General features: G+C 39.8%; 1 protein-coding gene across 2 annotated transcripts in view; it reads right to left on the bottom strand.

The window, feature by feature from the left end:
- Nucleotides 1-26,771, bottom strand: part of CTTNBP2 (cortactin binding protein 2) — a 134,667-nt gene that overhangs the window by 74,168 nt on the left and 33,728 nt on the right. For both annotated transcript variants that reach the window (XM_074315676.1, XM_019743209.2), the window contains exon 3: nucleotides 8,982-9,206. In XM_074315676.1, coding sequence (XP_074171777.1) covers nucleotides 8,982-9,206 — 225 coding nt within the window. The remainder of the gene's footprint in view (nucleotides 1-8,981; nucleotides 9,207-26,771) is intronic.

Raw genomic sequence — 26,771 nt, 5'->3', positions numbered from 1 at the left:
AAAATGTGTTGTGATAGGAAAGACGACATTTTAGACTCATTAAAATGAGAACGTAGATGCAAATGGTTTCTTACAAAAAGTATCTAAGTTAAATCAACAGAGAATTTTTAAAAATCTATTAAAGTTAACTACAGAAAAGGAGGACAGTAAGCTCATGCTTCAAATCACAGCACAGAGTTCAGAAAGTTCTATTTTTGTAAAAGTAGAGCTCTGTCAGGGAACTGATTTTTTTAAGGTTTAATGCTCTAAAATTACTAGTTAATCTTTGAGGTTCAGTACAATGAAAAGTGCCAATGAACAGCAGACTTAAGTCAAATTCTAAGCTCCTATATTCGCTAATTGTATTACTTAGTATTTTTAAACTTCAAGCTTATGATGTGTTGCTATAGAAATCACATAAAATCATATATGAAAGTCCTTTGAAAACTATAAAGAGCTAAAGAAATATGTTATAATCAATGTCAGCGAACCCAAAGTCTGGCCTCACGTCCTCCTTCAGTCTCAGTTGCTCACTTCGCTCCCACAACATTGGCTTCCCTGGAGTTTCCTGAACATTCTTGAACATGGTTCTGCCTTGGGGTCCTTGACCTTGCTGTTCTCTCTGCCTAGAATTCCACCCCACACTTTCACGTGTGGGCTCAGGGCTCCTGTGCTAAGCAGTGACCAAAAGGAGAGCGTAGTAGCTCACTGCCCAGATAGGAGTCAGACATATTCATTTACTGTGGGTGCTTCCGGCTTTGAAGAAGTTGTTGAATTGCACTGTAGTAGGTCCTATAAATAGGTGATCAGGAGTATAGACAATTCTCCAAGAATCATTAAAAACAACTGTCGACACATCAACACTCTCTGCTACTACATAAAAATTTGGGGAGTGGCTTCATAAGTAGATTAGGTGAGATTTGAGGATCAATAGTGCTGTCATTTACTATATATATATTTCATCTGGTAACTCATGGAAAATTTAACTTATTAACAGTTAGAGCAATTTAACTCTTCTAAATGCATCAAACACTAGATTGATAAGGAAGGCCTACACAAAGAGTAAGAAAATTTTAAATGTATTTTGTACTAGCGCCCCCAATTCTCATAGCAATGTAGGAAAAAGCAGAAACTGGGTCAATTTTCAGCTTATTTAAAAAATATGAGTTTCATAATTTACCTCTGAAGGTGGAAAAAAGATGTCTTGTGGAACTTTAAGGGCTACCTTCATTTTGCAAAACAACTAACTAGAAGCCAAGCCAGTGATTTTCCTGATGTTATCACTTAATCAGTGTCAGAAACATGACAATCATTCAGGGCTCTACTTGTCTCAAGCTTTTCTCACCACATTACACATTTTGTCCACAGTATTTCTTCACTATGAGTCATAACACTTTACTTTTTAAATGGTAACTTTCACCTTACACTTCAGAATCAAGTTGAAGGAGAATAACTTCTAACACAAGAATAACTAATCTCAGATATTGATATAGAAAACTATACTATTTGGTTGGTGCAAAAGTAATTGTGGTTTAAAAGGTTAAAAAAATTGCAAAAACAGCAATTACTTTTGCACCAACATAATACTATAAAAGCAGCCATAATTTTTTGCATCTTTGTCCTTCCTTCACTCGTGCCTTATGGCTCCTATTTCAGACTAACATGAGTCTTTTTCAATCTCACCACAGATAGCAGAGCACAGAGGAAACCACATAATTGATGCAACCTACAAAACATGGCTTCAAATTCAATTGAACTCTGAGCCCCAATCATCAATTACTCTCCCCAACTCTGTTTAGCTTCTTCCACAATTGACTTCAGGGCATATTTAAACCTCTGCCACTCTCCCCAAAACTTCATCCAATGGCCACTTGACTGACTGTCAGTCTACCCTGACAGACTCTTTTAACAAGAAAATTCAGACCAACTCACTCCTTCTACATCCTGTCTCCTGCATTAAACTCTTTTATAGCCACACCAATCCATATGTCCTTCCCTTCACTCTAAGGAAGAAAGGTTTCCATCTGTTGAAGGTCAGATTTTCTTTAGCAATTAACTTTATTTTCTCCCATCGCCTCTGCTACTTGCTTCATTACTTATCACATTGCTCTTTATAAATGTTAAATATTCCCCTCTCTACAAGCTCCATCCAATCCATATAGAAACATACTCCCATACTTACAAAATAATTTTTTATATTAAAAACAAAAAAATCTGTGACCATTCTGGCCCAGAGACAAAGTTTTTGTGCTGGAAAGAGTAACAGATGTAGTACTAAGTTCTGATCCCAAACTTCTTAGTCATGTGACTTTGCTAAGTTATCTGTCTAAAGATCAGTTCTGTTTGGTTACCTTTTCCACACAATACAGCAATACTAATGATTACTCTATAGGATTAAATGAGGCAACACATGTAAACATGCACCATCGTGCCTGGCCCTAAAACATGTTTCCAATTTATAATGTAACTATTGGTGTTATTTAAAAATGTGTCACTTTTGCACAATGGTTATCCTCTAAAGACATATATTTACAGGGAAACTAGGATCTGGAGAATTGACCATATTAAACATATTGATAGATGTTTTCATAAGTTAGATAGCAGCTATAATTGAAAAATTACAAAGTACATCAGAGGAAGTTCCACTACCAGTAATGGTGAAATAACTTTTATTAGACTACCTCTCCTGCAGATAATAATTATAAACCCTTGAAAGAAAAAAAAAATTTGAAGGCTCTGGAGAGCAATAAAAGTAGGAGAAATGAGAAGTATCCCCTTCCATCAGAGGAGAGCCAACAGTACTGGATGAGATTTGCCCTTCTATAGCTTTTCAGCTGAGGGCAACTCTCTGTCTTGAGAGCACTAGCCGCAGGAGCTCAAGCACAGCATATACTGGCCTGAGGAGTCAGAGGATGGAACCGCGGCTGCTCGATCAACCCCACTAGGATCTTTGGTTGTCTTTTGAATTACACATTCATGGGGAGACTCCACACCAAATGACAGAGGTAGAGCTCAGTGGATGAAAGAACTGATCAAATACTTTTAGCTTTGCCAGCTAAAGTATGGAGTATGAATACTTTGCCAGCTGAAGTATGGAGTATGAACACTTTGCCAGCTAAAGTATGGAGTATGAATACTTTGCCAGCTGAAGTATGGAGTATGAACACTTTGCCAGCTAAAGTATGGAGTATGAATACTAGAGTGTGGAGTATGAATCTAACAAGTAAACTGCTTACTATAATAGAACAAAATACAATCTCCAGAAGCTACAGAATCTAGAGTCTCCATAACATCCATGTCTAGTATACAATAAAAAATTACTAGACAGGCAAATAAATTTATTTTGAAAAGTGACCCATTGTCAAGAGAAATGTGCCCAAATATAAACTGGATCCAAGATGATCCATGTTGGAAGTAGCAGGCGAGGACCTTAGAGCAGCCATTTTCAAAAGAGATATGGTCACAATGGTTGAACAAAAAAGAAATCTTGGCATAGAAATGGAAATTAGAAAAAAAGAATCAAATGGATAATTTAGAACTAGAAAGCATAATATGTAAAATGAAAACCGAGTTCTCTGAATGAGCTTCATAGCAGATGAGAGAATAAAAAGGACAATGAATTTGAAAATAGAGCAAAAGGAAGTATCCAATTTGAGAAACAGGAAAAAAAAAAAAGAAGATTTACAAAAGTGAACAGCACCCCAACCTGTAGGACAATATTAAGTGGTCTAAATTCCATGTAAGTGAAGTGCCAAAAAGAGAAGAGAGAGAAAATGGGGAAGAAAAATATATTAAAAGAATAAATAGCCAAAAAATTTACAAATTTGGTAAACAAACTTAAATTCAGGAAGCTCAGCAATCCCAAAGCAGGATAAATACAAAGAAAACCATACCTGGGCACATCATAGTAAAACTGCTAAAAATAAAGATAAGAAAAAAATCTTGAAAACAGCCACATGGGGAAAAAATACATAATATACAGAGAAACTGTAATATAAATAATAGCTGAAACAATATCTCTAAAATATGTGAAGCAAAACTGACAGAAATAAAGGGAGAAATAGACAAATCTATGATAACAATCTTCTCTCAGGCAAAAATCTAGATTGAAAAAATCAGCATGAATATAGTAGATCTTAATAACATTATGCAAACCCCATGGCCTGACTGATATTATGGAACAGGATACTCTAAGTCTACAGAAGATTCAGTCTTCAGATGTACTTCCTGAGCTATTAAAAACCACCGAAAATTACAAAGGACTAAAATCTTACAGAATCTGTCCTCTGACCACAGAATTAAATTATATATAAATCACAGTAAGATGTTAAGAACACCCCCAAATTCAAACAATATACTTCTAAATAGTACAAAGGATTAAGAAGAAATCACAAAGGAAATTAGAGTACATTTTGGGATAAATGAAGATAAAAACACAACATACCAAAATCTGTGGACCTAATGGGTAGGGTTAAGTTTGGAGACTCCCAGCTCAGCCACACAGTCCTACAATTACACAGGAATCACAGTCTGCTGTGTACACAGACCACTGAGTTCCAGCTGACTTTGTTGTATTGTTATCCAAATTGTACCTACTCAAAACCACTTTCAAGTAGTGGCTGAGGGGGAATTTTGCATGGAGCAGCATCACCAACCCATTTTGCAACAAGCAGTGGATTGTGTGGAAGAACTTAGAAGAACAGCTTCCCTGGGGAAAGTGGGTGGCTGCTCCAAGAATAGCACCCAGACTAGAAGCCATGAACGAAGAGGCACCAAACAACTGTTTTAACAGAATGAACCGGAAACTGGATAAGTGGGAGCAGAGCAGCAATGTAAAGGCAATTAGTTCTAATTTAATGAGGGAAGCAATTATGGTCACTTGTCAAATGGGAAAGCAGAGTGCACGACTGTCACAACCACAGAAGACTCTTTGGACATTTAACTATGTTCATCATTGCTTCCCCATATCCTTTAACACTCACCAAATTCATGTCCTCTTTCCCAGCTGGTCCCCCCACCCACCTGCTCAATCCTGGTAAACAAATACCTAACAATAAGACATATTAAAAGATCTTTATTTTTCTTCATTGGGCTAGAACTACCAGTCAGCAGTTTGGGCTCTGCAGTTCTCATCTGTCCCTTCCTCTTGATCTAGAGTTTTAAGAAAGTGAAGGCAAGAGCGTGGATGAGGCACAGGCTGCTCTGCTCTCGCTCTCTGTTCAGTGCCCCCCGACCTCACTCTCCGGCTTTCCCTTCGCACTTGGCCATCCTCCCGGGCAGTCAGAATGCACGCTGAAATGTAATGATGAATTATACAAAAAGACGCAAGAATGAGCTGAAAACAGTCACTCATGTACAAAAGATCCTAAATATTCCTCCTAAAAATGCTTTTTCAGATGGTTTTCTACCATGTTATCCTGGAATGAAAGTCTGGAAAGCAACTTAAAATTAAGTTATACTTACATGTTATAAAGTAACCATTATAGTATGAAGTAGAGAACACTGAATTCAAATGGCAGAACAGTACAATTTGCTGTAATAGGAACAAAAAGGCATATGAAATAAACAAAACAAGCAATTTGATTGTTCTTTTCTGGCATATTTGTCATTTCTTTGGTTGTCTAACACCTGAAACTCCTTCGTATGTTAGGAGAATTCTCCACTCTATGAGTCTCCCCTATAACAGTGAAATATGTCCGACAGGGGCTCCCCAGGTCTTGCTGTGTCGGGGGGGGGGGGGCGAAGCTAGGTCAGTCACATGCACCTGCTCTCAGGCCTCAACCAGGAAAATGGGGGGTGCAAAGAAGCGGGGCGGGTAGGCACCTCTCCAGACCCAGAGCGGAGATGGCAACCCAGTGTGCAGTGTGGGTCAGCAGGCTGCCCCAGACCCAGCTCACATGAGCAGAAGCAGCACTTGCTGCAAGCAAGATCTACAGGGAGCATTTGTGTGATGCTGCCTGCTAAGGGCCGGTCCCCTCGCTGTCCCAGCCATGCTCTGCCATGCTGCAGGTCAACCTTTTCTGCTGAACTCAACGAATACTGGCTTCACTTGCTCACAACTAACAATCCTGCCGGATGCATCTATTGCCATGCAACTGACATCATTATGCTAAGCTGCCCCCTAGAAGAAGCTACAGCCAAGACACAGAGCTTTCGGTTTTTTCATGTGTGGAAAAAATAAAAAAACGTAAAACTGCTCCCTTCTGAATTTCCTAATTTTCACCTTGGCTTCTTACTTTTAAAGACTCTGCTCAAATTAAAAGATGTTTCCTATTTCAGAGTTAGAGATTATACTTTCAAAGTATGAATAAAATGATTGAAAATAAATTAGGCTAGAAACTCTATTAACAGATGATATACAAGATAAGTAATAAAAACCCAAATAGTACTCCACCCTAGGTTACTGGCTCTAAACTGGGAATCATTGACTGGAGGCAAAGTTGCCCAAGATGATTACTCATTAGCTTATTCAAAGTGGCTTTGAGGGCTCAGTCCATTTGCCAAATTGACTCTTGCCCAAATTTTCCTGGCACACAAACTACCAAACAGTTAACCCTCCTATTAGTAGTCTCAGCAGGAACCAATGAATGAATGAGCACAGAGCTTCTTTTCCCACCTAGAGAGGCCAACCAAAGCAGCATTCAAGTTAAGACATTAGAATCACCCAAGAACTGTGTAGATAATGGGGCATTTGCTTTTCCCGACTTCTGCTCTGGCAGTGATTTAAAAAACTGGACTCATTGTAAATAACGTTTTTTTGGTTTTTGTTTTTGTCTTACTGGTTTTAGATTTCTAAAGCTGCAAGTTATTCTATGTATAAAGGAATTGAAGATGTGTGGTTTAAATATTTACTTTCCGGATTAAAGGTGACAGGTAATTTTGTTGCTAAAAAGATGACTTTGGTGTTTCTGGTCTTATCAGCTGATGTGACATTTTCCTTGTAAGATTCAGGATAAGAGTACAAACTGAGGCTCTTGTCACTTGCTACAATCTACAGGAACAAAATATCCTTTAGGGACACAAGGTAGCAGGGCCAATCAGAGTCATCCTTCACTGAGACCACACAGCCGATGAATTTGGCCGTAAAGGACTCCTGTATCCCCGTTATGCATAAGAGACAGATCAATGGCTCATTTCATATTAGCCTCTCAGGACCCATAGGACAGAAACAACTTCCTTTCAGTCCCAGCCAGGTTGGAAATGACCCAGTCATTTAGAACAAACAGGATGTAAGTTGATTAGAAAAAAAAATAAATAAATAAGCCAGATAATAAACTCTTTGATTCCACTCGAAATGAGTTTCTTCCTTTTCTGCTACAAGACAAATGATAGACGAAAGGCAAAACTGAAGTAAAATTTAGGAACGCATGCATTTTTATATATTAAGTGAAAACGACAATGAAAACAAAATATTTTCTCAATTTTTTTGATAATGCAGCACAAAACCCAGCAGAATACTTTATTATAAAATAGCTCACTTGACATGTTAAAAACATAATTGAAATGTGTCTCATCCAAGAAATACAAATGATCTCAGTGACATCAGCTGAAATACACTGGCTCTTGCTTAAGTGGTTCATGGGGACTTTTGACAATCTCCGGAGACCTCAGTGGTTATTTACAGGGATTCGTAGATGGTTTACACTGTCCAGAGTAAAACTGTTTGATTCTGCCTCCCATCCATGGAAAGCCCGCTAACCTTTCTTGTTTACTAGTTTACCCAGTGCTTAGTTTTCTATCATGTGTCATATTGATGAAAAAGTCTGCTTTTATTCACCATTCATAGCAGAACGCTGACATACGTATGTTAATGCAAAGATATAATTACAGGGAAAAGACACACATTAAATGACAGTATCACAAATATTTACAGTGCAGTACATTCAGGTTAATTGTCAAGCAGGTGTTACATGTAAGCTATAATGAATCCTCTGAAAAGGACAAATAGAAACATTTTAATTTATGCTTTGATAATGGTCGGGAGAACATATTGTTTTTAATTCTAATTACACTAGACATTATTTGCTTCTCTGATTTTCTCACTCTCTTTTCTAATAAAGGGAATCAGTAGTCTTGGCAGACTTTTGGAAGGAAAATATTTAAATTTAACTTCTATTTCCACGTGGCTGATATTAGTAAGCTTTTATCACTCAGGACTCTTTGAAGCATGTACTCACATGCAACAAATACGTGTGTGGGGGTGGGGAGGTAAGGAGTGGGGTGGAGGCTGGTTTAAATGAAACACATGTGAGCAGGAGCCTGGAGGTCTGCTGCAGACACAGCTATCAGAAAACAGAGGCAAGCTGGAGACTAACCAGGACTTCGAAATGACATGTAGTGAGATTGCATATACCCGGCCAACTTTCATTCTATTCTCCTTACACTATTTTCATTTTCCAAAGATATAATGTAAACATTTTTTCATTTCAAAGAACTATTTGAGACAGAAGCTGGATAAAGTAAGTTGGGGATGCCACCATACGTCAGAGCCTGGTTGCATTACTGGATCACCCACGTAGCAGCCTTATGGCACTAGAAAAGAGAAGTCCAAAAGGAAAAAAAAAATCTGTATTTTTAAAGAAAGCCTCAAAGTCACCATTATGGGAAACAATTTCTTTGTCATACTTCTTTTATGGTTTAGAGTTTTTTTAATTTTGAGTTACATTTGAAAAGGGTCACTGGAATCTCTCAGCATTTTGCATTTCTAAGTACTTACCCCAATGCTTCTTGAAAATCCAGTATTTAAAAACAAAGGGTAAACAGGATCAAATATATAGTAATGGAAAGAGAACTGACTCTGGGTGGTGAGCACACAATGTGATATATAGATGATGTATTACAGAATTGTACACCTGAAATCTGTGTAACTTTACTAACCATTGTCACCCACAATAAATGTTAATTTTAAAACAAAACAAAACAAAACAAAGGATAACCTCAGAGATGGTCTCTGCATTCTACCCTGTGTTATGGGGAAAATGACTGTTGGGAAGTCTCAATACCTTCTTTTGTCTGCTCTCAGCAGCAGCCAGCTGTGTGGACATCCTTTCTTGCATTTTTCTGCAGTGTGCCATGACTGCTTCGAGGATGGAGAGGGGGTTGGTGCAAACTGGCTTCTTCTCTTTATCGCCGGCACCTGCTTCATAGTCTCTCTGCAGTGCCAAGAATGGGTCATTTAAATTAAATCTTCCATACCGTTCCTGAATAAATACCTCCTTTCTGCGAGCCTAGAACAAAATCAGAGGAATGCACTTAAAAAAGAAATGAAAATAGAAAGAAATTTATGAGAAGGTTTTGTGATTGCTTTTCCAAATGGATTCACAACTGTTGTGAGTAATGGCTTACAAATGATGTCAGGTGGTGAGCCAGAGGTCAGGGCAATTTGACCCCCATCCCTGACTAGCTTGGCTTGCCATTTGGTCTACTTTCAAATTTTCTTCTTTTAAAAACATTGTCTTTTAAATTACAAATGACACAAATATTTTTTCCCATGATGCTCACTCCTTCAAGGATCTGAATTTTAGGTGCAGTGTTTTCTAATTTAAAGTAAAATCAGACAGGGCAGATTAGCAATTAAGTTTTAGCAAAAGTTCAAAAATAAAATTATATCTGTTAATAGAACTTACATTTCACATAATACTTATCAAGGTAAGTCACAAAATATAAATCTCCTAAAAGTTTTGTATAGCCAGAAAGAATTTATAAAGAAGATACTTCATGACAATTTTTAGTCAAAAATTTACAACATTCACAGTTTGTGAAGTTTGACCAACTACCAAAAAAAAAAAAAAAAAAAAAAAAACCTCCAGAAAATATCTCATCATTAAAGGGCATTAAAATATAGTTCACAGAATCCCAGGGAAGAACGTAACCTCATTTTACTCTAAATGTCAGTCCATCAGCGTCAAAGTTAATTGCACATCCAACATGGCGCTAAAAGAGATTTTCTATAATTAGCCTGCAACAGTCTTTGCATAAAATGGAAAACAGCAGTAGAAATATATTGAAAATTAGCAACATTTTCCTAACTCAGGTCATTTGGAAGAGCCACTAGAAAAAAAATTATTCTATGTCACTGCCAGTGGAAAAACGAAATTGCTTCATAATAAATCAAGCTTAATTGTCCTAAATGTTAAGCGCGATTCCTAAAGATATATTACACACATTTCCTCACTTTAAAAGTAACTACATCGAACAACTAAACTTTTCCATTTTTAGACCACTGTCAGCAAGCCAACAACTAGATAAACACAAGAGCAAATGACAGATGGGAAAATCTAACATTTCTTTTCCTAATACCAAATTCAATTAAGAAATGCAATTTACAAAAACTCCAATTTCACCATTAAATTTAAGCTAGCTTTCAGGCCATCACTTGAAACTTAAAAGTCAGCATGGTTTGAGTCAAAAATCTTTCGACATTTCTAGAGTCTTCAAGTTCAATTATGTAATCAATACACTGAGTAAGTATCACTTTGGATGTAATTTCAAAAGCAATTTCATTTTGTCCCTCACCTTTCTACTACTTTTTATTCAGTGTAGTAGTTCATCACCCACCCCATATGCAAACCTGGAAAAGCCCCATGGTTTTTCTAATTACTTTTATCTAATACAAGTCCATTTATTTGGCTGTAAGACGGAAAATAGCCCTCCTTTGGTTATTAGAACACCCACCTTCAGTGGTATGATAGGTTCCTTCCCCAGCTGGGATCTGCTGCAGCTTATGAAGTGTTTGTGAAAACCTCTCTCTTTGTATCTAAATATTTCCCCCCTTTCTAAGCTGTTTCAGTCCTCTCTGGGTTGGAATGGACTGGAAGTAGACGGATGAAGACGAGGGGAGCAGGAACATTCCACCCGACTGGGTCAGTGGCTACACTAACCTCACCTCACCGAGTGTGGCCAACATGTGAAGCCTACTCTTTTCCCATCAAGTGCTTGGTGACTTTACAGAGCTGAGGCCCCTTCATCTATAGTTTGCTCAATGTAGGTCATAAATTTAGGACAGACTACATAATCTGTGGAGTCCAGTAAAACATGAAAACATAAGGCTCTTTGTTAAAAAATGTATTCAGAATTTCAAACCAGTGACAGCACACCATTTAACCAAGCACAGAGCCCTTCTAAGTGCATGGCACTTCGCAAACGCATACATTGCACGCCCATGAAGCTAGCCTTGCATACACTCCTTATACATCATCTAGAATCCAGTTTTTGTGGGCTGAGGTTCCATGTTGTCCAGACTTCTCCACTGAACAGGACCTGCATCAATCTTATTCCCACTCTCCGATGCCCATGGCCCAATCTATAGGAAACACTCATCTTCATCTACACAAACTCTTGGAGTGCAAGACGACTGCTGCAACCACCATTCTGCCATTTCCACAGGGTGCCAGCCAGCTTTTCCTCCACTGAGCCTCTCCACCAAGACCTTCAGGAGAAACCTAAAAGGTGTGAAATTGTCTCCTTCAAGCCCTTTTCTCTTGACTTGGGATGAAGGGAGAAACAACTGGATGGACAGGGCTCACAGCACAGTTCTTTCCCGAGAAATGCTCTTTGATACAAACCTTTCGTTTAACCTCCAACAGCTAAATTCTTTTATACCCTCAATGTGGTGAAGGAGTTTAAAAGTCAAAACTAGATTTCAAAATTTCTTCTGAAAATTTTGTATCTTTGTCCTAACTTTAGTATCCAATATTTATCATTATGGGTCGCCTGGTACAACTTACAGTTTAGAAACCAATTATAACTGCCTGATGTTTATGCAGCGTACTTTATGACATACAATACTTGTAACACACTCAAGCCATTTCTTAACCACACAAGTTATTCTTAAATCAGAGTGATTTTTTTTATAAATGGGTTAATGTTCGTTTTAATATAGGAGGTAAATACATATATCATTTTCACTTCATGTAGATTTGATGGTCAGAAAATATTTAATACTATTTTTTACTAGGGTGAAACAGTTGTTTGTGTGTGTGTGTGTGTGTGTATTTTTGTTGTTTGGTTTGGTTTTATTTTAAAATTACTAGCTTTGATAGTCTCACTGTGACATTATTGAATGTGGGCGAATTTTTTTCTGCTGAAAATGTATAATTATATGTGTACAGGATCATAAACAAAAAATTTCCAATTGATTTGCTTTACAAATATGAACTGCCAGTTAACCTTTATAATGAAGGACAAGATACATACATTCGGTTCTTTCAAGGGTAGAAGTAGTGACTCTTCATTTGCTGCGATTCAGTTCTAAGTTCCTTGTGATTTTGTCTGACATATGAATTATAACTTTTTTTCCAAAATTTCCAGTTATTTGGAGATTTCCTAAATGGCTTATTGTTATTGATTTCTCATTTAATTCTTTTGAGGTCACTGAATACATTCTACAAATGTCAATTAATTAAGGTGGTTGATAGTGTTACTCATATTTTCTGTTTTTACTGTTTTATGTCTATCAACTACTAGTTTGTCAACTACTGAGAGAGGTATGAAAATCTACTATGATTATGAAATTGTCTATTTCTCCCTTCAATTCTGTCAATTATTGTTTCATACATTTTGAGGCTGTTACTAGTCAAATAACATTTATAATTATGTCTTTGTGATAAATTGTCCTGTTTATCATTATTAATTGTGTTATCTCTATAATACTGGGTATTTTTTTAATCTTCTATTCTGTTTCCTTTTATCTTTCTATTCATAATTCGCCAGGACAAATGTTTTAATTTGTATTATTACATGCTACCAACCAATAAGACAAACTTCCTTCACAATATCAGTTTCTACAAAGTTCTTTGCTACGAGCTCATTGTTCTTGATGACATTTAAATTTATTTTATTAACTTCTAAAAAAAGCAATTATAAGTTTCATTGGAATTATGTATAAATTCGACACATTTGAGGAAAGAAGACATTTTCATAAAATTAAGTATTACCCTTGGAAAATGATCTTTTCACTTATTAATATTTGCTTTTATGTCTTATAAAAGGTTTACAGTTTCAAATCAATTAGCATAAATGTAAGAATAAAGGAATCCTTTTTATAGATCTTTGGCAATATCCCCACTTTCCTAATTATCTGTGTATAGTACGTATTTCATCTTGATTAAAAATGCTGAAGCAGTTCTCAGTCCTGGCTGTTTATCAGAATCATCTGTGTAACTGCAAACCCAGCTTTGGCCCAACACTCCATTGGTAAGTCTATCCCCCCAAGTCCTAAGATGCCCCAGCAAGGTTAAGAACAAATAACCAATTTCTTGCTCCTCTTTGCAATTTTATAACATTATTTATCTTTGTGCTTATTTCTAACTAGTAAGTAAATCTTTAGGTCATTTATTTTCATTGAGCAACTTTTGGTTAGGAATATTTTACATCTTTGCCAATCTGAGGATGATTTTTATTTCCTTCTTCCTACACGATCGCCACCTCATCTGGCTGAAAACATTTTTAGGTGGCATCCTTCAACACTAAATCTTGTTTGATCACCTTTGACATTCAATAGCACACAGGACTAAGTCAGTCTGAGGCCAGGCTGAGTTTTCTCCCTTTCAGGGACGCTGTCTGCTTTTCTGCCTGATTAAATCAATTCATATTCTAATCTTAAAATTAATAAATACCATTTAAGATTATTCCTAGTGTTCACGGGTATTGTCCTAGCATGTAGCCTTTTTAATCTAAAGATTCTGCTACATTTTGGTTGCAGCATCCATTCCATTTGTTCTGGTCTTCTTCAAACACATCAATTGCTCTCCTCACGGATCTCCATCCTCTATCATCCATATACATGTACCTTCTTTTCTACTTTATCACTTTAATCTCTTCCTCTGGGTCCTGGGAGATCTTGAATTTGTCATGGATTCAATATTTTATAGTGTTGATTTTTCACTATTACAGGGACCTAATATATGCTTCGATTCTCGTATGGTATTTTAAATTCTCATAACAACCACATTAGGTATCATTAGCCTCATAATATAGATAACAAACTGAGCACTGGGAGGGCCAGGAGCTTCCCCAAGTTTGTAGGGCTAGAAGTGTACTTGGCCACACTCCACACTCGGCCTCCAAGAGCTATACTCCATTCTCTGCTTTTTTTGCCCCAGCTTTGCAGACAGCTCTCTCCTCATCAAGCTGGCTTACCCACCACTGTCTGACTTCAAAGCCTGTTTCCTTGAATTTTAAGACACAAAGCAGATGCTATCTAAAAATTACTTTCTAAAATTTGTTTCTCGTAATTTTGTCAGATGTAGGTTGTTCCTTTACATTTTAAGTGTTATGTTACCTTCCTTGTTCTATGCTGTAAAATCTTTCACAGGCCTTTTCTTCTTCTTTTTTCCTGTTTATTCCATATTTGCACCAGTAGGAGTCAAGCCATAGCTGGTGTTTATCCATAAGCAGAGCAGGTAGAATCTCCCTGAATATCATTACTCTCCAACTGGTTGCCATTAAAACGCTTCTCTAATATGGGGAGTCAGTGGGTAGATGGATGCAAACGTACTGCTTTCAGCTGAGAGGAATAAGAGGAAGTAGAAGAGGAAGTAGAGCCACAGCCCCTTTGAAGCAAGTGGGCCCCTCTGTTAGGCTCCCCCGGCCCCTCCCCAAGCCCCTTCTTCCACCTTGTGTGTAAAGGACATGGAGTCTTTTGGGCTGTGTCTGCCCACGAGGTAAGAGGACATATGTGTGCCATCCTGTCCTGGCGAATATCAGGGAGCGGCCCTGATGCCCAGACAGCTTTCTGGTGATTCTCCTTCGCAGTCCTCAGAGGGATTTCAAGCTGCAATTCCCTATCTCTCCCACAGTCTGCTCTTACCTCTCCAAATCCAAGAAGGTAGGACTTGGCTGTCTCTTTTCAAGTTACAGTTCTGTGTCCTTGGAGAGCCCCAGAGTCCCAGGAAGTGATTCAATTCTCATTTCTCTCTCAGTCTGGTCATACTCATATGGACATTACATCTAGCAGATATCACTTTGTTTTTCAGGACATAGGTAGTAAAACAGCTGAGCGAGCGGGCTTTGCGATCAGACAAAATGGATCTGAATACAGACTCTGCCACCCAACTTGGGCTGATTACCTCACTCCCTAGGTATTCACCAGTTCCATGAGGATAACAAAGTAACTAACTCAGTGTTTTGTTGTTGTTGTGAAGGATTAATGAAATAGTGTATGTAAAGTACTAAGCTGGGTGCCTGCACAGCTGTGAACATATAGGAAGTGACAGCTGTCATTTTAACAATGATGAGACTCTTTCTAGCATGTACGTTTTTGCCTATTTTTATATCCCTTATGTTATCTCGTTAGAGAAATGGGAAGCTGGGAGTCAGATGCCAGTGTCCACGTCTCCATGTTACTCAGGGCTCCCAGGATGAGAAGTTTATCAAGCGCACAGTGTGCAGGGTGACGTTTCACGTGTGCGTCCGCACGTTGACAACAATTCTGTCTCCTCTGTTGCATCACGTGCTGTAAGGTAAAAGCCCTGTGCATCTCAGGTCCGTTATTCCAGAGCCCCCTCAGTGTATGTGGAAGGCCAAACACTGAGGGGGCACTCATGACATGCTACACGTGAAGTAAAGAGAATCAACACGCCCACGATGGAGAGCAACACATCACCCTCCAACAGTTACAGAAACACACCTGAATATGAACTCCATGGACAGAGAAAATATAAATCATAAATTCTTTTGAGAGTTTTCTAAAAAGGATTACGGAGCAAAAAGCAAAGACTTAGACCAAAATACAACAGAATCCTATTTCAATACTACACTCCAATCATGAAATCAGTTCTAATGTAAATCAAATGACATGTCCTGAAGTACCACATTCAGAGAAAGGAGACACTGTTATGCCATTAACTTTACAAGCTTTGCCCTTATTCATGGATGTGATTTTCAGTTTTCAGGGTGAATTTAGATATAAACATGTCAATATTCCATTTATAGCCCTAAAATAACAAATGTACACAAGTCACTCATTTGCTGAAGTTCAAAATCAGATTCTTTATGTTAAGTTTCATAAGGCTTCTAAACACTGAGTAAACTGATAGAATTTTCCAATAAACTAAATAACCCCGTCAAAAATCATCAGTTTGTGACATTACATTGAACCAGCAAATGAATAGCTCCTGGTTAAGAGACTACGTAGAACATCTGTCAGAAAATAGGTTTCTAAAGATTAAACAGAGAGTAAAAAGTTATTTGACCATTAATTTTAAAATAAGAGCTTGAAAACTAAGACTTTTGTTGAGTGGTCCGATAGTGTCCAGAGAAGCAGTGACACTTGTGGGGACTGACTATTCATTCCTGCACCGAGCATGCTGGCAGGGATTCTGCAGGCACCCCCCACCCCCCTTCATGTGTGCTGGACCAAATTCCTGTTCCAAAAATCCCCAAAGAGGTTTCTTCCCCCACTTACATTTTAGTCACAACATTATGACTGCACAGAAGCATTTTCTCATTTGGCTTTAATCGTCTAGGACTTTTGACTCACAACAAGAAAAACAAACAAAACAAAAAAATCATTAAACATCTTGCCTAAAATGAACATATAAGCAGTTATCCAAACAAACAAACCTCAACAGAATGCAAGGTAACGTCCTTGCAATGTTTCAATGTTTCAGGAATAATATAGTTTGCCAGTGTGATAATTCCAGAAATACCTACTTATTCATGACTCAAGAAAAGAAACACGGAAACAGTAGTGGGTGTGGGAACAGTGTTAACATAAGCATCCCCACGCATAAGTTTAAAAAGTGAAAAACAAAGAAATAAAGGCAGGGTCTTGTCTACTGGGGATAATACAACAGATCATTTCTTTGGGCAGAGATGGTGATTAAAAACTTAAAATGCACTCCCTTTTATAACTGCAGGAAATGGAAGTTGGCTTGGTTAAAAACAAAAGTCCCCAGGACACCAGGAGAGAGACTGATGGATATGGAATTCTGTTCTTGGTGCCGCACCCTCCCAACTCCCTAGGGCACCACCTTGGTCACTGAGGAGTAACTAACCCACCCAAAGAACTGCCGGGCATCTGGCAAACATACACAGAAAGATCTTAACATTCTCACCTCCTACCAGCTGAAATGACTCACTAGCTATCAACAACAATCAAGGGAAAAGGAATGTCAACGGTTTGAAAGCAGTCTTTATTCAAACCCTGCCAGTAATTTTACCAGCATTAAGTGTTCCCCAGTCCTTGAAAGAATGTATAGGTCCTGCAGCAAACCAGAAAACTGCTGCAGCTGCCAGAAAAGGATGCTGCACAGAGCACAGGGCAGCTCTGGGAGGAAGCAGAGACCATGGAGGGCAATTGCACCAAATGTCTGCAGTAGAGAAGGCATGAGCCCCTTGGATATGCTGCAGGTGTGCAAACCATGGGTCGGACACTCCTCGCTCCTCTTAAGTCAGAGGCACAGGGACCCACTGGGCAAAAGGTGAGGGGAAGAGCTGACCTTGACCAAGGGACAGGCAGATCTCAGCAGGACAAGTGCCATTTGACGGAACAGGGTAAGAATCCATTTCAGATCATGCCATTTTGTCTTCCTTCATTGTATGTGATGCAAGAACAGCCGAGTAGCTGTGAAAAATGCTTCATAAACCATCAACTGTGATGCATAGGTTGGTGGGTATTATTAATAATACAAACTCCATCATTCATCACAGGCCGGTTTGTGTTGGTTCACATTGGTAAAAACGCGCAACTATCTGTGCTTCTGCTAGACTTTCCTTTTTACATGACATCATGTGTTCAATGAGAATTCATCCAGCAAGGTCTACACAAGGGCCGTTTATCTCCAGCAACCGGCTGTCCCTATCTTCTTACTGGGCTGGGCATTTGCGGGCAAAATGGGAAGGGGAGTGTATCTTAACGAGTCTGTAATAGAGAATAAATTATAGAATACTGTAAACATGTGCTGCACATTATGAAACAGTGAAATGTGGCGTCTCCTCCAAGGGAGTTCAGGCCAAGACAAATGGTAATCATTTCCTGAGTCTCCAACATGATTTACGACTGGCTGTGATCAATTTCTGAAGAGTAACACTGAACTATATTTTTAAAGTCTATTCTTGTAAGAATCTGTTTTCTCTTCTCCGAGATACGCCACCCACTTTCTCACTGAGAGCGTCCGTCGCCTCACACCAGATGACACCAGTCTTCTGTGTAGGTGGCACATTACACTGCTCACTGGAATTTGCTGCAGGAAGGAGACCAGGCCCCTGCCATTCCCACACCCTCTGTCTTGGAACAGCTACTGAAGGCATCTGTTTCAGTGCTTTAATATCCTTAGTCTTGCTAATGTTCCTGGAGAACGCAAGGATAGTGAAAGTAGAGTTAGTTAGGATGGACTGAAGCCGTCACCCTTTGCCAAAACCATGACAGCTCTTAAAGCTCTATTTCATTACCTGGAAGTGTCACATAACTAAAGCCTGTGGTCACAGTCCTTCAGCCCGAGCAGATAATGCTACCATTCATATTATAGGTAATCATTTCCTCTTCACCGGAATGCCTTTGCTTTGTACACAAGATCCAATGATGCTATGCGACTTCCCAGAGCACATACATCCCCAGGAGCTAGGACTAGGAACGGGGCATCCACACATGCTCGCTCACCCATTCCTGAGAGCGACTGTCTCCCCATGGGGCTAGCCAGTGGGAAAGGGCTCTCACTTAGCTGCCTCTGCACTATTACAGTAAATGCCCCAATGGGAATCACATCCACAGCCCTAGTCAGAGGAGCCCCGCATTCAAACTGACTGACCTAACTGCACATCAGAGTTTATAAAAGAGGAGCTCTCTGGAGCACCGATGAGGCCTCGTGAGAGTTGTCTGAGCTGAGTCGGTACAGCCATTGCATTTAGAAGATGCCTCTCAAATCATATGCTTGGCAGTAAACACACACTGTTTTGCCTGGATAGTCTATTTTTAAATATTGGTACCAGGCACATGGATACTTGCAGCTGTGTTGGAGAAGTAAAGGGTAACATGTACTTGTGATTAAGCCTGACATCCACAGAAACATTTCCTACTCCATTACATATAAATAACAGTATTAACAGAAGACCCACCAACATGGCAAAGAATCAGTTTATGGAAAGAAAAATCTTACTAGCCCATTCCCAAAATAATTCTTTTTGAAGCTGATGTAGTATTAGTAACAGTCTGGATTCTATTAGTATTTCCCAATGTTAACATGACCCTAACAAACAACATTTTTTTTTAAACACACACACAACACACATGAAGTGTACAAGAAGTCATCACATTCTCTTTCTGTCATAAAGGATAATAATGGAATAAATGCACATGCAGAAGTGATCTATGCTACAGTGTCTGCCACAAAGTCAGACTGGAGGCCAACACCAAAGGGCCCACGGAGACCTCCTAAGGTCAAGGAGGTCACCAGCACCACTCTATACTAAGATAATAAACCCGTGAGCCCACGTCTGAGTGAAAGGACCAGAGACGCATCGGAACACACAAGGCATGGTATCCCTATTCTTTCCTCTCACTCTTCCAGTGTGAAGAACTTGGGAGTAAGATTTGGAAATCAGAGGAAAGAATCAGACATCCAAACATACAGGCACTGGGAGGAATGTTGTCCTCAGAGCTGGTACATTGTTTGGAGGCAGAAGAGACCCCGGGAGGCATTAGCGCCACTAAACGGCTGATGGTTTTTGCAGCAGCGTCTAACTGTTCTTCATTACAAAGACTTCGTCTGTGGAATGAACACCACTCTTCCAGCTATACGGCCCTGGAGGCTACCAGCTCCTCACAGGAAATAAACACCTCTCGGTCTGAATTAATTGAAAAAGTAATTATTGTTTGTGTTTCACAAGGTCATAACTGGAGTTTATATTTGAACTACCCTTTGGGGATGCATAGCCTAGATTACCAAATGGTCCAAGAATCCTACTGGCTAGAAAAAAGGCTAATGATGTTTCCACATGTAAGCTTTTTTTTAAGTAATGAACCTTAAGGTAAGATAAGGTAAATTCTAACTGAGGATGATATATTTACTGGTTATTGGACTTTCATTTTACATTCAAACACTTGGAGAAAGATAAAACATAAAAATGGCTATCTAAGATTTTAGCCGTCCCCCCGCCCATTCCCCAAGAACCATCCAGGAGGCCCTAGACCACGTCAGTAAGTGAAAGGATCAGAGCTCACACGTCCTGACTATCCTCTGCTCCAGCGGCCTCCACTAGAACTCTCCTTCAACATCCTCACGTGTTTCGACGTCATCAGGACCACACAAAAGTCTCGGTGCCTTCCTTTCCCCAGCACACCTCCCACCAGCCACTTCTCTCCATTCAGGGCACAGCTCACATTTCTACAGATGTTTCTATCTCTTCAAACCACTACCTGTCCAAACTGTAAGCTTGGGTCCACCCAGAAAGTGCCGTCTGTGCTCTCAGGAGGCTGAGCGTACTTCAAAGCCCGCACACATTAAACATCTCCGATCGCACCTGAGCTCAAGGAGCCAAGACGGCCACAGGACCCGTGACTCACACAGGCTGGAAGGCGTCCTGCCCTCCCACGTGACCCGGTTCCATGGGGGACGTTACAGACCCTCTCTCTGCTCTTAATGCATCCTTATTCTCCCCGTGACATTTAACCTTGCTTTCCTCCTCATGCTAGTAATCATTTTTTCCCCAGAACTCCCAAAACTCTGTTCCCTCCTTTGTTACCTTTTCCAAAGGAAACTGTTCCTTTGCCTCTCTCTAAGGTTAATTAATTCTATCTATGCCTTGTATTCCTTCTCTACGCTGCCAGAAACAGTCCTCTGTGACCAAAACGACTTCTTCTAGCCCCTTAATACAACTGCCTGCTAAATAACTTTCCCTGAGTGTTTCAACAAGCCCAGAAAACTCAGCAAGTACCACACTGAGCTCTTCAGCTTCTCCACCACACACCTTTCACCTCACATATTCCTCCTTTGGCTGTGGCACCACCACCCCACAACTCACCTTAAACTTGAGTGTCCGCAGAGACACCCTTCACCTCTCTATACCCATAGCTCATCAGTCATGGCTTATCACTGCTGCATCCTAAATGTTGCTCATATGCACCCCCTTTCTCTATTCCAGCCATCGCTATCTTACTCTAGCCCCTGGTCATCTTTCACGCTAAGGCTCGCAACAGTCTCCTGCATGGTCTTCACAGCTCCAGACCAGATGCCCGTCTAATCAATCTTCCTCTTGACTGATAAGAAGGGTTACCCTGAAATGCAGGTCTAACGTATTACTGCATTGCTCAAAGTCTGTCAAGAGCTCTTTATTCCTTAACAAAAAAGCCCAAACGCTCATCGAGGCCGTCCATGACCTGACCCCTTATTCTCCCTCCACTCTCATTTTCACCTACTGCGGCCCACACTCCTCCTCCTCACCTCCCAAGCTTTATAACTCTATTTTCTCATTTGCTGTATTCTTGATGTCATGGCATACGAGGCCTCACTGACTAGGGAGAACCAGTCCCTCCCAGGGCTAGCTGATGATTAGCGATAGCAAATGACTGTACAGGGAATGTGACTTTCATATGCAAACCATCCAATCTAGAGCCCATGCCCCTTTATCAAACTCTCACACATCAAGCCACCATGCACTGCTCCAATCACCCCAGTGCTGGGTATCAGACAACGAGGGGTGGTCCCTATATCCTGGAGCCTTCTGAAATTATCCCAACTCGCCAGTCCTCAGCCTGCCTCCTTGCCTTACCTATTCCTTCACAGGGAAGCCACAGGAAAGGCCTTGCCCATGCACGCCTTCCCCTTGCTGCTTCCTCGTGAGGCGCTGCAGCTGTGCCTCGTGTTTCCAGGGATCTGAGGATAAAACTCTCTTTCTTCATAACAGTCATTTCTGGGTTTGCATGTCTTACCATATCTGATTAAAACAAATCCTGGCTACATCGTAAAGCAGGCCGGATATTTGCTATTCCCCCACAAACAAATGTATTTGCTTGAAAGTCCACCTCTCCACTCTCCCCCAAAACGAGGCTGTACACAACAAGAAAGAGACTGGGCCACACTCGTGTTTAACACGAGCACTAAGCCTAGTACACAATAAAACTCAATGAATTCTTTATAAATAAACTGTACATCAACAGTGTTAGTATTGAACAGTGCTAATGACCAGCTTTGCTGCTTTGAAATAGAGTTTTCCAGTTAAGAATTTCCAGCTGGGGGTGGGGAGAAACGTTGATCAGTAATAACTTTAGACACAGCTTACTTTCAGTTATTAAAATACCCAAAATATACACAGATAGAAGCTGAATAGATAGATATAATATCTTCTTCATGGTGGTCCAACCAGTCAGAACGTATTTTCATGCATGTATTTGGCTATGCATGGCTATGATACAACCTTGGAATCCACAATAGAGTATCTTCAAAAAGCAGAGAAGATTCTGAAGTAACTGGGAACTTATGCTAATTTCCTTTTTATCTCCCTACTTAAGATTCTTTACAATTCACTCCATTTAGGGAATAATGTAAAGAGACATCTAACCAAACTGGTCTCTTTTCTTCCTCAAGAAAGGCAATTTAAAAGATAAATGTTAAGTTGTTAGAATTCAAAGTAAGTACATAGCTTGAGAAAAAGAATATTTACCTATATCAATTTATTAAAGAACTGTAATAAAATTAACATTTAGAAATGAACAAACATTACTTTTTAAAGTGTTGATCATAAATTTCTCCATCTTAACATTTGGAAAATCTCATTTAGGGCATTCAGTCTACTGCTTTCGAGAAGTGATGAGCTTTGATAGTTTGTTCCATTTTGTTTTGAACACTGGAATACACAGACTAATTCTTTGGTCCACAGGGAAGGTGCTAGGTTGTGTTTACTCATGTTCTCAAAACAAAATAATTCTGACCCTTCAAAAGCTACACAAGCCAAAAGGTTCAGGTTTTACTTGTCTTTTAAAGGTGGCTCCTGGAAATGCCTCACGGTTATGCAACAGTGTTCCAATTTTCCTACTCTCTTCAGATAACCGCAAGTATAAATAAAAGGAAAAACAGCTTACCATGCTTACATCCTTTGATGGAATTCTGAACCCAAGTAGGCAAGCAGCCCTGCGTGGATGGATGCTCTAACCAAGCTTCCCACAGGGTACGGCTGAAGGTGCCTTTGTGAAGTGTCTGCAGGCGCGATCCTCGCTGAGCCCCCCTGACAGCATGATAAGTTATCCGTGTGTCTTGTGCACATGAAACATAGTCACACTAACTCACATGGTTCATCCTGTTTACAGCTACAGCGTCCGGTTTAGCATTTGGAAAGAGACTCGAGGTTCTGGAGATGCAAAACCACATGAGTCAGTCCAGAATGAGGCTCTGGTTTCCAACTGCTTGGATTTGAATGTTGGCTCAGATTTTCTCAGCTCTGTGACCTTTGCCAAGTTGCTAAACTCTAAGCCTCAGTTTCTTATGCGTAAGAGATAATAAAACTTAGGTCATGGGACTATTTTAAGGCTTAAAGAGATAATTAACGTACAGTGCGTAGCATGTTGCCCGACGCAATGACAAGTGTGTAGTTTTGTTGCTCTCAGTAAGAGAGGATAAGATAATTTACACGCCACTTATAAACTACCCAGGCTAAGTCGGGGCAGCAGGGCAGGGTACAGGGTGCTTCATTACCAGGAATGATTGATGTTCCTACCTCCTCCTACTTCAAGTTTTAAACACAAACCATGTCCTTAGATTAGCAAGCTAAGAACTGCTGCTAAATATTTTAAAGACTATTTTTCAGAGAATTTTTAGACTCACACTAAAATTGAGGGGCAGGTACAAAGATTTCCCAGACACCTCCTGTCCTGACACGTACATAGCCTCCCCCATTATCCACATTCCCCACCAGAGGGTACGTTTGTTACAAATGATGAACCTACATTGACACATCACAATCACCCGAAGTCCATAGCTGATCTTAGGGGTCACTCTTAGTCTTGTACATTCTATGGGTTTGGACAAATGTATGGCACACCCATTTTGATAGTATTATATGGAGATTTGCTGTCCTAAAAATACTTTGTGCTCCACCCCTTCATCCTTCTCCCCATCCTCACTCCTGCCACAACCACTGATCTTTGACTGTCTCTGTTTTCCCTTTTCCAGAATGCCATATATGCATATCGTACAGTATATAGCCTTTTCAGATTGGCTTCTTTCACTTAGCAATATGCATTTACGGTTTCTCCATGTCTTTTCATGGCTTGACAGCTCATTTCTTTTTAGCACTCAATAATACCCCATTGTCTGGATGGACCACAGTATATTTATCCATTCACCTATAAAGAACATGTTGGTTTCATCCAAGTTTGGGCAATTATGAAAAAAGCTGCTATAAACATCTGTGTGTGGGTTTTTGTGTGGATATAAGTTTTCAGCTCCTTTGGGTAAATACCAAGGAGCATGACAGCTGGATTATATGGTGAGAATGTTTCATTTTGTAAAGAACTATCAAACTGTCTTCCAAAGTGGCTGCACCATGTTGCATTCTTGTCAGCAGTGAATGAGAGTTCCTGTTGCTCCACATCCTCACCAACATTCAGTATTGTCGGTCTTTGGATTTTGGCCATTCTATGTGTACTGCTGCTCATGTTTTTTCATTTCATATTTTTGTCCTCTCATGTCTGTCTTTATAAAACTGAAGCAAGTGGTGTTTAAGAACACTGACTGAGGGGGTTAATAACTGTGACTCTTGTAGATACCCTAATCTTCCAGTTCTATCAACGTTCTTTTCAGAGAAACCAGGGCCAGTCTTGGTGAGTGACACTGAGTTCTGACTGACATCTTTTGAGTCCTTGGGCCTCGTCACACTTAAAAATTCTGTAATTTTTCAGTTACATGAGCTAATAATATATTCCATGGGAGATATTTGGTTTCTATCACTAGCAACCAAAAACCTTCTCAATAACATGACACTGAATTCCACACTAACAACACCACCACCAATAATAACAAATGTTCACTTGTTAACATCCACCAGCCTAATAAACTTTAACCACTCGTGCTCACTGACAGTATCCTTTCCAGATTCTCCTCTCTTAGTACACCCTGGCTCTCTTCTTTGCTCTTATATTCTTGCTGTCATTTGACCTAACCAATGTCTCCCAGTTAAGTAAATACCAACTACTTACATATAAACAAAGACCTAGAGGCCCCAGAAAGGTGGCATCTACCTGGAGCCCACAGGTCCTTCATCACCTGACCTTCGTCTGCCCTCAAAGCCTCACCTCCGTCTTCCCTACCCTACACACCAGCCCATTTGAGTCCCGCCAACTCACAAAGACCATGACAGGAACAATTCATTGCTTTGAAGCAAACATTTCTGGTACAGTTTATGTGGCAATAGGTAACTGAAATGTTGGCCTAAGGGAGACGATCTCCTGAGGGGAGATACACAGACTCCACCTAGAGGTAAGTACCGTGGAACAAGATGCTCAGGATACTGAACAGTTTAATGCTTTCTACAAACCTTCCCAAGCGTCAGAGCGCACTCTTGGTGTTAGCAACAACCATGGAGAAATGAAGGGAAACTAGGCTCTGAGGCCAAAGATCAGGCCGAGTTCTGCCCCAGAGCCAGTGGAGACTTAACCTGCTGAGCTGCAGTTTTCCACTGGAAGAACGGAGCACGTCATGAAGGATGGGCGGCACAAAACATGGGCCTGGTCTCTAGTGCAAATGTTATCGAAGAGCCTAAGAAGGTATTTGATGCCTTGTTTGGGGGCGTAACTTAGAAAAACTACAGGCAATTCCTCCCTTCAGATTCTATGTAATCATTATGCAAAGAACAAAAGGAATTTTTAAAATCACTAACTTGTATTAATTCTGCAATAATTACAGGCCCAGTCTTTGAAAATTATCCTACCTATTAAAAGGATTTATAGATCCAGACTCAGTCCTTTTTACAAATGACCAGCTGTCTCACACGTGATCCAACTTGGGAGACTTGGGGCAGAAGTTGTCCAAATCTATTTCCTTTACGGGATTCAGCTCTTACATCTCACCATAGATTGTGTCTTTCCAAAAATGTTAATGAAAACACTACATACAGAACTCGGAAAGAAACCTGCACTAGAATAAAGATTTCAGGACTTTCTTTAGTTTCTCTAGGCCTCTTCCTGTCAATCTGTTTAATAATAAGCATTTATGCAGCATCTGGGTACCACTGTACCATTTTATTATTTAGAATGTCTTCATTTCTTTAAAGTGTTTTCCACATTTTTGTTTAATAATATATAAGAATGTTCCAAGTGAGAGCTTTTTAAAACATACTTCAAAATGTAGTTTCCACAGGTTCATGGTCATTTCCCAGAGAAACATCTTAACTTCACTTTAAGGCCTCCCTACCCATCCTGTCTAAAGTAGGAACCTACCAATTATTCTCTTAGCACAAACTCTTGCCACAATTAGTAATTATTTTCCCCGTTTGTTCCCATCAGCCGGCACACAGTTTCCTGGCCCTGGTTTCCACAGGGGCCAGGAAACTGTTAGCCATTACTGTTAGAGTTTGCATATGCAGCCCCGTGAAATCCTGATGGCCACATTAACTTAGCTATTTATACCCCATTTGCCAAAGCAGTACACTGAGATTTAAGGTATGGGGTAAATTTTCTGAAGTCACACAGCTCAGGCAGGCCAAGTCTGGACTTAGTCCCAAAGACCTGCCTTGATAATTCTTCTAGTACTTTGGTAAAATCCTCTAGCAATACCTGAAGGGATCACAATAAGTGAAGAACTTCAACACACATATCTTGGGACAAATCACTATATTTAATATAGTAGTTTCCAAGCACTTGT

This window comes from Rhinolophus sinicus, linkage group LG11 (assembly GCF_036562045.2).
Source record: "Rhinolophus sinicus isolate RSC01 linkage group LG11, ASM3656204v1, whole genome shotgun sequence".
Taxonomy (NCBI): domain Eukaryota; kingdom Metazoa; phylum Chordata; class Mammalia; order Chiroptera; family Rhinolophidae; genus Rhinolophus; species Rhinolophus sinicus.
This window is presented reverse-complemented; position numbering and strand designations above follow the sequence as displayed.